General features: G+C 35.5%; 1 protein-coding gene and 1 pseudogene across 1 annotated transcript; one reads left to right on the forward strand and one right to left on the reverse strand.

Annotated features, from left to right (window-relative positions):
- Positions 1-4421: 4421 nt before the first annotated feature.
- On the reverse strand, positions 4422-5971 carry LOC110115121 (uncharacterized protein At4g06744-like). Its single transcript, XM_020848258.2, has one exon. The coding sequence runs from the start codon at positions 5942-5944 to the stop codon at positions 4616-4618; it is 1329 nt and encodes a 442-aa protein (XP_020703917.1). The 5' UTR covers positions 5945-5971; the 3' UTR covers positions 4422-4615.
- Positions 5972-11047: 5076 nt separating this feature from the next.
- The window catches only part of LOC110115124, a 7528-nt pseudogene continuing 4713 nt past the window's right edge, over positions 11048-13862 (forward strand).

The raw sequence follows: 13862 nt of genomic DNA on the forward strand, positions 1-13862 counted from the left end.
GATCAATTAATCTCTGGTCTGATTTTTGTCTCTAATCAACCTCTTTTCCATTTATCCGTAGTCTATGATTCTAACAGCTTGTATGACCGAAAAGATTTGTGGAACTCTCTCTCTCTCAAATTGCTCCTGATAATCAATTTCCCTGGGCTATCATGGGGGATTTCAATTGCTGTAGATTTGCTTCAAAAAAGCTGGGTGGATCCACTTTAACTCAATCTGCTCTGAAAGACTTCAATGATTTTATTTTTCAGTATGGGCTGGAGGATATTAACTCTGTAGGCTGTAAATTCACCTAGTTTAATCAACGAGTTGACAATCCCATTCACATCAAGCTGGAAAGAGTGCTTGTGAATGATGGTTGGGTCAGTAATTTCACTGAATCGTATTGCTCCTTTTAAAGCCCCTCTTGCTCTGATCATTGTCCAGTTATTTTGCATCCTGGTAGCTCCTCTAAGGTTCATCATCGTTTTCTTTTTAAAAATTTCTGGACCAAGATTGATCAATTCTGGTACTTGCTTATTGAGGAGTTCTCTAGGCCTCACTCTGGTAATCCTTTATCTAATCTATGTCGTTCGCTTAAGCTTTTAAAATATGGTATTAAAAAGGAAACTTGGGCTACTTCTAATAGCATTACCAGACATATTGATATGTTACATCATAACCAATGTTCTTTGCTGGATCTTTTGCTGTCTGATCATAATAATCCGGCTCTTAATTCTGCTTATCAAAAGTGTAACTCTGAATTAGCTTATTTTACTAGCCTTCAAGCATCCTAGATAATTCAAAGAGCCAAGGTTAATTGGATAAAATTTGGGGAAGATGACTTGAAGTTTTTGTATGCTAAAATCAGATCCCGCACTAGTAGTAAAAATTTGATTATCAATTTGTTATCTAGTAATCCTACTTCCAGCAGATCTGAAGCTGTCTCTAAAATTATCCAGCATTTTCAAGAATTATATAATCCCTGTCCTCCTCAAACTACGGCTGTGGCTATTCCTTGTGGTGAGGTTGTCCCTCACTGTTTTCTTCAATCTATTAGTGACCCAGTGCTGGATGAGGAAATAAAAGCTGCAGTATTTATGGGTTGCTCTGACTCTGCACCTAGACCCGACGGTTTCAACTTTCATTTCTATAAGTCTTCTTGGCACATAAATGGGCCGGTTGTATGCAAGGCTATTAAATCATTCTTTATTAAGTGTTATATGACTAATTATGTTAAAGCCACAGCTCTGGCTATCATCCCCAAACATAAAAATGCTGTCAATATATCTGATTATAGGCCTATAGCACTGTGTAATGTGGTTTATAAAATTATTGCCAAGGTTATTGCAGTTAGACTTAAATCGGTCATGAACAATATTGTCAAAGACAACCAAGCTGGATTTCTTAAATCCAGAGTTTCTACGGATAACATCTTATTAGCTTCTGATATTCTGTATCATGCGGGGAAAAGAGGTAAAGAGAAATTTTTTTGTGCTAAATTAGATATCAAGAAAGCTTTTGATTCAATCTCTAGGGATTTCTTATTATCCAGGCTTATTCAAAAACAATTCCCTAGTCGGTTTATTAGCTGGATTAAGGCTTGTATTTTTTATGTTAATTTTTCTGTTCTTCTTAATGGAGCTCTTGAGGGGTACTTCCCTTCTACGACTGGTATTAGACAAGGTTGCCCTATGAGGCCTTATCTTTTTTGTCTAGCTATGGATGCTTTCTCTAATCGTTTAGAGGAAAGGGGGTTTAAAGGAATCTCTTTTAAGGACTTCTCTTTAACCCATTTGCTTTATGCTAACGATGTCCTAATATTTGGTGAAGCTTCTCTAGAAAATTGCAGCTTATTGGTTTCCATTCTTAGAGACTTTGCTAGTGTCTCTGGTCTTCATGTCAACTATGATAAAAGTGCTATTATGTTTCCTAAGCATCTGAGTAACCGTAATGTTATATGTCAGGCTCTCTCCATTCATAACATTGCAAGCAAGATCACTTATTTGGGAATTCCTCTATCTTTTCATAGACTTAAAATTGAAGATTATTTGCCTCTGTTGGATAGTCTTAATAGAAAGTTTAGTGGTTGGAAGGCTCAACTTTTGTCATTTGCTGGCAGGTTACAATACCTGAAATTTACGATTCAAAACACCATAGCATACTGGATTCAGGGTGACATTATGCCTAAAGCTATTCATAAATATTTTAGAAAAACTAGTTCTCGGTTTTTATTCTTCGGGGATGTTAATTCCAACAAGAAGCTTCATATGATTGCTTGGGACAAAGTTTGTATGCCTTATTCTAAAGGAGGTTTGGATATTTCCTCTACTCCTGCTTTGCAATTCTCTTTCAACTGTTCTGTGATTCTCAGATTATATAATAACTCATCCCCTTTATCTGCATGGCTGCTTAACAAATATTCCTCTCCTTGGAGACCACCTGGGACTGTTGCTTCAAATTTATGGAAATCTTTTTGCTTTACAGCAAACTCTGCTAAGCATTGTTTTAAATTCCGTATTACTAAGTCTGCTCCTTTATCTGTGAAATGGGATCATTGGTACAATAATTGTAATCTTGCTAAGACTTTTGGCAGCTCCTCTCTGGTTCATATTCCTGATATTGCTTTAAATAAGCTAATAGCGGATGATGCCTGGTCTTTGCCTGATTCTTTTCCTCCATTTCTAAAAGATTTGTTTGCGGGCATCAATGATATTGGTGAAGTGGGACCCTGTTTGCTATGGTATGATAAGAAGAACTACAATTTTAAAAATTTTTTGGGGGAATTTTACTCTGAACATCCAAATTGCGGTTGGTATAGAATGATTTGGCATAAAAGAAAGGCTTTAAAATTCTCGGTTTATGCCTGGCTTGCTTTGGTTGGAGGCCTTAAAACAGTTGATGCTCTTCGTTTAAGGAATATTTATGTCCCAAATGTTTGCCGGTTATGCAACATGTTTGAGGAATCTGTTTCCCATATCTTTTTTGAATGTTCTTACTCTTTTGCTATCTTGGGAAACTTATTTCCTGGGATGAACAACTTCTTGCTTAGGCCTAATATACTGCAGGTTTTTGACTGGTTATATGGACAATATAATGGGAATTCTGAGCTGTTAAACTTTTATAAGTTGGTGCTATCATGTGTGATTTACTTCATTTGGAAAGAGAGGAATGACATAACTTTTGGGAACAAATCGTCATGTCACATTACGGTACTTTTTTGCATTAAAAGAGTCTTGGTTGTAAAAATTGTGAAATGAAGAAATGCCTCAAATTATTTGGAAAGGCTGTAAACTCACTGCTTGAGTTTTTTCTGTTGTTTTGGCTGCTGTACCGCGAATCTTCAGATATGCCCATCTGGACAATGATGAAGCTCCCCGCACTTTCCTTTGGACGGTTCATGGGTATTCATGGGCAACCAGGGAAGTGAACGATCTACTTACTGTTTTCTATTAATCTGAGTCCAGATTATCATGGGCATGGGAGCTTGGCTTCAAATTGCTGGCTGGGAACTATCTTCTGGACTATGAAATTATTCTCTATCTACCTTGATATGCTGATGTTCAGCTAGGCTATGTTCTTCATTGGTCCTCTAGCTTCTGTATCTGCTCATTCTCCAGCTGCTACTTTCCTTATTCCATGTTTTGTTGTTCTAGGGTGGTTTATAGGGGGTATAGTTGAGTTTTTTTTTTTTTCTCTTTTTGGCTTACATAAGTTTTTGTATTTGCTTATGTAGGCAGCTTTTTACTTGTATTTCTCTTTACATGTAACCTCTTCATTATCAATATATGATGGGCTTTTTGCCCCAAATTTTCCCAAAAAAAAAAAAAAGATAGAACGAAGGCATAGGCTTTTAGAAGCAGCGAGTGTGCTGCATATATTCTTTTTATATGTCTAGTGATTATGAATTCATATGTTTTTATAGATCTTTGACAGTTGTTACATGATCCGTTATAAAACTACTTGTTTATTTAGAAGTCCAATTAGTAAAATCAAACGCATATCTAAGACTTCGTTTGGGATTACTTTTTTTCTATTTTTGCAGTATCTTTTTAGTACAAAATTTTAAATTTTATATTAAAAAGCTGCTTCAAAAAGTAGCAAAAAAATCATCCCCTAAATCATTTAAGCTTCGTTTGGGACAGTTTTCTTACTACTTTTTAAACAGCTTTCTAGTACCAAAATTCTTTGAATTAAAAAATTTTATAATAAAAAGATAATTTTGAAACGTAGTAAGAAAGTTGTCCTAAATGGAGGCTTAGAGTTCGTTTGGGACCGTTTTCTTACTGCGCTGTCTTTTAAAATATTTTTTTAGTATAAAAATTTTATTTTTAACTTAGAAACTACTTTAAGATTTATTAAAAAAGTTGTCCCAAACGAAACCTAAAACTTCATTTAGAATAACTTTTATTATTTTTTAAAATTAACTTTTAACTTTTTAGTAAAAAAAAGTAGTTTCATAATATTTCCTATTAAAAAATAAAGAACATAAAATACATCACACTCACACATTATTCAGTCAAACTACACGCTCCAGCAACTACATTAAACAGAACAACAAGTGCTTACTATGCTTCTGTCATGGCGTTCGTTTTCAGAGTTCGAACCGCATTACGTTTATAATTAAGCGATCGTTTCAGTTCCCATCTGGTTGGTGAAGCGCCGAATAGCTCTTGTAACCTGGCGCCTCCGCCTCCGCCGCCTTAACAGCTTTAGCGTCGCCGTCATTGGCTACGGTCACAGTCTTCTTCCAGTAAGGCAGGTTGCAGGGTATATGAATGCGCAAAGGGCAAAACTTGCACCGAGTCAAAAAGAACACGCATTCCGCCGGCGCCCTCTGCTCCGGTAACCCAAAAATACAATTCCGGCGAACATCGAGCACCCCACTCTTAACCAGCCTCCAGCAACTATGCCCCAACGACGTAAAGAAATTCTCCGACAGCGACAAATTCGCCAATTTCCCAAACTCCGCGAGGCGGCACACCACATCTGGCACATTTCCGTACAACAAATTACCAGCAAGATTAAGTTGCTCGACATTGAACAGACAGCCAAACGAAAACGGTATTGGGCCGGTGATATAGTTGAACCCGGCGTCGAACACCGTCGCCTCCCTCAGCAAGCCAACCTCATAAGGAAGACAGCCGGAGAGGAGGTTGTTGAGGAAAAGCACCTCAAGAAGAGTATTTGACGCGTTGCGGATTGATAACGGAATAGGACCCGTGAAGGCGTTGTTAGCGAGCGTAAGATACTTGACAGGGGATTGGCCGAGATCGGCAGGGAGTGGCTGGGAGAAGAGATTGTTGTTCAAGAAAAGAACGTTAGGGCCGAGGTTGAAAGCGGAGGGGGGGACGGTGCCGATGAAGCGGTTGAAGCGGAGGTCGATGAAGGTGAGTCGGAAAAGGGGGAGAACGGCAGCGGGGAATGGGCCGGTATGGTCATTGTTGCTCAAGTCGAGTTCGTAGAGGAAAGGAAGGGAAGACAGGTCGGGGATTGTGTCTGAGAAATTGTTGGAGTTGGCATGGAAGAGAGCGAGGTCCGGGAAGGCGTCGATGAAACCGGAGAGAGAAGGGGCGCAGAGGCGGAAGCCGTTGAAGTCGATGGAGGCGATGGTGGGGGTGTTGACGAGGTTAGGAGGGGTTTCGCAGAAGAAACCGAGGTATGTGCAAGGGAAGAAGCCGGTCCAGGTGGAGGTTATGTTGTTGGGGTCGCAGGTGATGGTGTTTTTGAAGCGTTGGATGACGTTGTAGGCAACGTATTGTTTGAGGTTGGGAAAGTCGGAGGGCTGGGGATGGGCGGGAGGAGAGGGTGTGTTGCAGCTGCAATTGGAGGGGGACGGTGCATTGCTGCTGTTTGATTCCTGTCCAGCAGCGGCGTTGAAGAAGGGGGAGAAGAGGAGGAGGAGGAGGAGGAGAAAGGGAGTTTGGATAGTGGGAGAGATGCTCGAGTTGTGCTTAGTGGCCATTTGTGTTGTTTTTGCTCCTGGTTTGGTATGGAGGGCCAATGAATGGAGGGGAAGTCGCCAAGTTGGGAGAGTTTAAAGGAAGAAAAAGTTTAAAAAAATAAAAAAGAAAAAAAAAAAGGAAAAAAGGAGAGGAAGTTGATCCGGTTGTTGAGAAGAATATAAACATTGAGTTTACTAAACATATTTTCAAAGAATTGAGAAGAAAGTTGCACAAAAAATTTATGAAAGCTCAGCATTAAAAAAAATTACATAAACAGAGAGAGGATGCCAATTTGAGTCTCTTTTTTCAGTAAAAAAGCATGTAGTTGTTGAATTTTAAAAGGTGAAAACGCATGTAGTTACGTTGTTGTTTATGTGTCTACTTTATGTTATAACTTATTTCAATTAAATACATTCTTTTTATATATAATTTGTTCAAAATTATTCCATGCCATATAATCACGATGCATATAAATTTTAATCAAATTTATGTAAATTTAGTATGATTATTAAATTCAATTATTTCATTCAATTTTAGTCATGTGAAGTTATGGAGCATTAAAGTGTGCCTATTAGTAATGTAGTTATATAACTATCATATTTTAATAATATTAAGCCTCAAAATTTTAGGACTTTACAACATCTATTGGGCAAGCTATGAAAAGAGTTTCAAGCATCTTTTAAGGGAAAAATTTTTAGATGTGCAAAATTAGATATTTTTTAGTTGATCGACAAAACAATCATAACGACGTTTGTGAACTGCCCGAAGGATCTTATTATTGAGAAGTTCAGCACTTGTCATCTTTCCCTCAATAATGGCAATGATGAATAGCCTTGATATATTCTCAAAAAATTATCTTGATCGAGCACGAATCTCGAGGCAAAATCGAACCGAAAAACTTCAAAAATTAAATCCGGGTGCACCCAAACTCCAATTTTAACGAGCTTATAGTCAAATTGAGCATCTCATAAATACGAACCCAACGACACCAAATTCAACTCAATCCGAGCCCAAATGAGCCCAAATCAAACGCCCGAAGTGCTGTTGGAAAGCTCATACCACAATTTGAGTTACCAAACGGTCTCCGATTTCAATGAGCTTATAGTCAAATCGAACGGCTCGACGAGACAACTTCAACGAGCCAAAGATCGTTGAATTCCGATATCACTAAGACCTTCAAATGTCTGACGAACGGTGCACGATCAAAGGATTCAATATCAGCCGTCCATTCAGCCACTCCCTATTTGCCCCTGATCTAACATCTATTTACGAGCTATGCCACTCCAGAAAAACTATAAATTAACCCCTCATTTCTCATAAGAGGGACCCTCCAAGCAAGAAGAAGAGAAGAAGAGAAGAGAAGGATAGGAGAGAACAGCTCCCCCTCGACCACCGCCGGAGTTCTTCCCGCCGCCTGAACGATGTCAGAATTCGGCCGAACGTCCGAGTGACGCCGGAATTCTATTCGACGCCGGAGTTAGCATATTTTCTTTTTCTTACTACGAAGAAGTAAAATTATTATAAAAAAAATTGTAAATTGTGTACATGAGTTATAAATCTGAACATTTTATTATTTAAATGTTAATATATAGTTTTTATTTATTTTGTAACTTTTGTACATTTGAAATTTTGAAGATTTATAAATGTAATTTATGAAGAACAAATAAAGCGCAAATAAAGCGCACCCAAAGCGTACCTAAAGCACAACCAAAGCGCACCTAAAATGCAACACAAGCGCAACCAAAGCGTAATTAAATTGCACTTAAAATACACTTAAAGCACACTTAAAGTGCACTTAAACGTACTCAAAGTGCAACTAATTAAAGTTAAACTAAAGCGCACCTAAAACGCATTTGAAGCTATAAATAATCACTGAAATATTCTTACAATAAATAGTAGTAAGTCCCAATAAATAATTATTATAATAAAAAGTCTTTATTAAAATTCAATACTTGTTAGAATAAATATTCATGAGTTCCTAATAAATATTATTACAAAGAAAATTTATTAAATTTTAACTCCGAAGTAATGAAATCAATCATCAATTTAGTGTATTCAACACCAGGTTGGCTTCTTGGTTGGTCGATTATATATTCCTCATTAAAATATTCAGGCATGCTTGAGAAGTTCATTTATGTTGAAGAATGATCATCTATTATTTTTTTCCCCACCAAAGGTTTCTTGTATGTTAAAAATTACAATGTTAGTCTTAGGTAAGGAATAATATAATTGACAGGTTATTAAAAATTACTCTTAGCCCTCTTATTCATTTCCCAATGGCTTTCCAATCTTGTATTAAATATGTCATTATGTATAAGCTTTAGAGGATCTTTCAAATTAGCGCTTCCATCTTGAGATCTTGCATTGTACTTCTAAATTTTTTTTCTTATTACCAAGAATTAAGTATAAGTTTTTAGCCATATCTTTCATTGAGGCAAGAATATACTCCTCTGCCTCCTCATTCTCTTGAGCTTCTGTGCTCATTTGATATGTAAATCTGCTCACTTGATTTTTGAATATGAATCCCCTACCATCTTCAAAGTTATTATTTCTTTAAGCATTGCCCAAGTTATCTGAATAAATATATTTTCGAGCCCTTGCTGCTCATTGTAGTATTAGGTACTTCTTAGGGATTTTAGCCATATCCAATTATTTCAAAATCATCATACATTGAGAATATAATAATCCTATTATATCATACATCATACAGCTGCATTGAATGTTACCTTCTATTGCATCAAAGTAAACCACCCAAAAATGATGATGGTCCTTATTCTCTATATAGTTGACTAGAAACTTTGAAGAATTAGTTGAAATGAATTCTATACTCATTTCTCCCACAGCTTGTATAAATTCTTCCTCAAAAAATGAATATAATTTTCTTGAGTAAAATCGAGCAGCTTACCTTAATATTGAGTTATTCTTTATCATAGGAATAATTTCAAACTGACTGTATTTGTACTCCTCATCATGCTCATTTCGCTGCCAATTCATCAATACATTTTCTAACCCAAGAAAATAATCAATTAATAAACTTGTTAGCTTTGAAATGTCATGACATACATTATTAGTACACTCGCTATGCTGTGTTGATAAAATGCCCATGCTAAAATAATCCTTGTTGAAAATTGTTAATCACTTTCTCTTTATCTTATAAATATCCTACAACCATTCATGGTTATGAAGGTTCCTTTCCTTGATCATTTCAGTCCATGCCTCCTCAAACACTTCCTTAGAATCACACTTTCTTATACACTTATAGAAGAGCCCTTTGGCTTTATTGTTGCTATTGAAGATATGTACTTTTGATAAGATATGTCATTGACATAATCTATGACGAGTGCTAGGTAATGCATCTTCTATGGTCCTAGATATAGCTTGGCCCTGATTAGTAAATATTTTTGTTGGATATTTATTACCCATTATTCGTTCAAATATTTTAAATAACCATGTAAAACTTTTAATTATTTCTTCTAACAAAAAAGTAACCCCCAATAAAATGTTCTACCAATAATTATTAACACCAATAAATAATGCATATACAAAATTATACTTATTGAGCTTGTAGTTAGTATCAAAAATTAACATATCTCCAAAACATTCATAATCTATCATGCCTCTACCATCAACTTAGAAAAAATTTAACAATCTATCATATTTATCAATTTGAACACCCCATACGAGCATATTGTCTTCAAATTATCGATCTTTAAATAATTGAATCAAAGAACTAATGTCATCAAATTCAATCATTGCTCTTTTCTCCTTCTGAATAAAATTATAGGCATCCCTCTTAAAGAATACAACATTCTCATATCCTCCAACTTCCTCTACAAGGTAGGAATATACATCATTGATTCTAATCCCTGCATCTGTCATTAATTTTAAGACGGAAGCTTTTCCTCAACAACATTCCTACATAATCTCAAAAGGTGTTGGTTGGCTGGGCTAGCCAATTCATGGTTGTGGGATTTAATAAATCTTTTTACATGCTAGTAACCATTTTCATTAACTATAAACTCACTATGGATGAACAACCAGTTCTAACATCTAGTTTAGTAAATTTCTTTCTTGAATTTAGATTAATATTTTTTTTAAAACTAGCTTTTGAACAAATAAAGTCCTCGAATTTTATCTTCCTAGAATTTGATCAAAAATGGTGATGATCCTTTCCGATGCTAAAGCTATTATTATGGGCATAAGTATAATAACATTCATATACTTCTCTCTTATCTTTATAAACAACCAGAACTGATAAGAAAAGATTAAAAAGCACACCTAAAGCGCAACTAAAGCATAAGTAAAGTACAAATGAAGTGCAGGTAAAACGCACATGAAATGCACATAAAGCCCAACAAAAGCACTTCTAAAGCACAACAAATGCTCATCACCTTTTTCTTTACTAACCCTAAAAACAATGATGATCTTCCTAAAAATACTAATGAAAGCTAAACAACAACATCTAAGAGCTTTTATTTTTTCGCCTAATCCCTAAACACACTTCTAAGAGACTGAGCTTCTAATGAGCTGAAATATATGCCCTTTTTCTACACAGCGCAACTTTGTTTACAACTTTTTAGTTCATTTTTCAATAATACATCTTGTGATGAGATTTAAACTTATCGATATGTTGAAACCTGAAGATGTTCCAGCTAAGTTAGCTTCCGATTCATGCATCCCTTCTGATTCATATACCCCTTCCCCCTCTCTCTTCCGAGAGCATTACATCTCTTTTCTACAATTTTCTAGCTCGTTTATTCTTCAAAAGTAATAAACATTTAGATCTTTTATGATTTTTTAAAATAGCGCCAACGTTTAAAATGAAAAAATTAGTGGACTAGGTCGGGTCGGGCTGATATATATTAAAGTAAAAAAGATTACATTAAAAAAATTACACGTGTATTCATCCAGCTGTCCGCTTTCTATTGGTGTCCGAACGCAGAGATAGGTCTGATGACTGAACCTAATAATTTTCCAATCTTCTAAGGCTGACTCTTTTTTATCTGGTACTTGCAAACCCTAACTAGGGTTTTTCCATCTTCAATAGTAAGATTAGGGTTTTTTATGGTGCTTTCCATTTTCTTTTGTTCTTCTTTGGTCTCTTCCCAAATTTTTCTGCAGCCATGTACTTGCACGATGCAACTCGTAAGAGGGGTAGGCCTGATGCTACGAATGGGAATGGCAATGTTCCCAGCCTTAAGAGATCGAAAGAAATTGAATCCAATCAATATAGTTTGGGAAGCAAATCAAAGCCATGCACCAAGTTTTTTAGCACTTCTGGGTGCCCTTTTGGTGGGGTGAGGGATGTCACTTTCTCCACTACGTACCTAGGGGTAATAGTGTTCTAGCACAGATAACCAACCGAGGAAGTACCGCTCTCCCCCTCCTTCAAGGAATCATCTCATTGGACCAACCTCCTTATCTGATGGCCCTGTAACTCCAGTCACTAAGACTCGCCTATGCAACAAGTATAACACAGCAGAGGGCTGCAAATTTGGTGATAAATGCCATTTTTGGCAGGCGAGTTCATTCAGGTCATGAACAACACCCAATGGTGAATGCAATTGGTAGACGACTTGAGGGTCACTTTGAGCCCCCGCCTCCTTCAGGTCTTGGTCCCGCAGCCAGCTTTGGCTGGTGCCATCATTGGTAAGGGCGGGGTGAACACCAAGCAGATCTGTCATTTGATAGGAGCTAAATTATTTATCCGGGAGCACGAGACTAATGCAAATCTTAGGAACATCGAACTGGAAGGAACATTTGATCAGATTAAGCAGGAGACAGGGATGATGAGGGAACTAATTGTTAACATCAGTAGTAGTCCTGCTCCGATGCTTCTGAAGCCAGCTTGTGGTTTTGGGGCTGGAGGAGGCAATGGTGGTCCTGGGAGCAATTTCAAGACAAAGATGTGCAACAATTTCAACCAGGGAAAAAGAAGAGCCTTTCTAACAATCAATTATATGAGTCTTATTCTGATTCGAGTTTTGTTTGGGATAGATTTCTTAATGTTTTTTAAAGTAGTTTTTAAATACAAAAATTGTAATTTTTTATTAATATGCTGCTTTAAGAAGCAGTAAGAAAGCCGTCCCAAACGAAGCCTCAATCTTGTATAAATTGTTGAGGAGTCTGCAACACATGAAATTGATAGCATAAACTCCAAAGCATACTTCTTGTGGATCTCCTTATAAATGTATACAATAGCTCTCATTCACAATCACAACAAATGATTTGAAAGTAAATTTAAATTATTTGTTAATTACTATTCATTTCTTACTTTGTACCTTATACTTTAAATTTAAATTATCATACCTAAACCATCTAGATGTACTTATATGTTATATAATTCTTAAAACTCGTGTTAATTTGGTGTTTTTAAAGTTATTATTTGGAGAAAATTAAGAGACTAAAAGACAATTTAACATCATAATCTTCATGATCGAATTCTCAAGAGCAAATGATATTTTTGTCCTCGAGGATAATATATCTTTTCTCATTGCAATTCAATTCGATTATGAAATTAAAGATGAAGTACCCTAGTTATTCTAGCCAGTGGCGGAGCCAGAAAATTCATTAAGGGGGGGCCTAAATTATTTTATTAAAATTTTCCCTCAATTTTTTTCATCCGGGATTGGGACTGACATACACATTTTTAATTTTTTTTTCAATTGTTAACTAAAAATGTATAATATTAAATATAAGATAGTAAACAACTTACAATTTATAACGTTTACTCTTCATATCTGAAAGAGTTGAATGATTACTTTGTTATCAATAAAATTGTTGCGTCATGGAATATTCGCGGCGGTAGAGAAGTATAAAGTTTAATATCTTAGCGCTGTACGAAGAACTAGCACACAAACAGATGAAATATACCTCATATAAAGTGCATTACATGATGGGACTTGAAAAAATCACTATATAATCTCTTTGAGTCTTCGATTTGGACCTATTTGAACTCAGATTGGGTCGAATTTGGTGTTGTTAGATTCATATTTTCGAGACGTTCAATTCGGCTATAAGTTTGCCGAAATCAGAGTTCAGGTGGTCTCTAATTTAATTTTTAAAGTTTCCAACTTCACTTTGCTATGAGATTCGTGCCCGATCAAGATAATTTTTTTATGATTTATCAATAATCTAAAATGATTACTTCATTTTTTTATGTAGAAGACTCATCAAGTCCTCCGTAAGCTATATATAGTTTACTATTATTCTGTTAAGATATAAAATTAAAACTTCAAACAAGATATCTATAGTCTACTAGAGAGAACTATATTTTGTAGATTACAAATCAACAAATAAAATATAAATTACAAAACTAACATATATATGCAAACATTACTAGATTTCTATAAACTGAAATCATAAAAAAAAAAAAAAAAATTGGGAAAAACTTTTTTTTTTTTTTAGTATAAGCTGCCTTTTTTTTTAGTATAAGCTGCTTTTTTTTTAGTATAGGCTGATTTTTTTTTTTTCTTCCAAAGCTATAATTAGTATAAGTTTTTTTTTTTCTTAGGGGGGGCACCTTGATTCTAGCGAAATATATGATTTAACATCATTTTGACACTATAGGATCATATAAAGTTCTCCATTATATTTGATAATATCTTAGCGCTGTACGAAGAACTAGCACACAAACAGATGAAATATACCTCATATAAAGTGCATTACATTATGTGACTTGAAAAAATCACTATATAATCTCTTTGAGTCTTCGATTTGGACCTATTTGAACTCGGATTGGGTCGAATTTGGTGTTGTTAGATTCATATTTTCGAGACGTTCAATTCGGCTATAAGTTTGCCGAAATCAGAGTTCAGGTGGTCTCTGATTTAATTTTTAAAGTTTCCAACTTGATTTTGCTGTGAGATTCGTGCCCGATCAAGATAATTTTTTTTTTTATGATTTATCAATAATCTAAAATGATTACTTCATTTTTTT

The sequence above is a fragment of the Dendrobium catenatum genome, unplaced genomic scaffold, assembly GCF_001605985.2.
Source record: "Dendrobium catenatum unplaced genomic scaffold, ASM160598v2 fragScaff_scaffold_621, whole genome shotgun sequence".
In the NCBI taxonomy this organism is placed as follows: Eukaryota; Viridiplantae; Streptophyta; class Magnoliopsida; order Asparagales; family Orchidaceae; genus Dendrobium; species Dendrobium catenatum.

What these genes read in the sequence shown, in the direction of transcription:
- LOC110115121 (XM_020848258.2), bottom strand. Translation starts at nt 5,944, where the DNA reads ATGGCCACTAAGCACAACTCGAGCATCTCTCCCACTATCCAAACTCCC.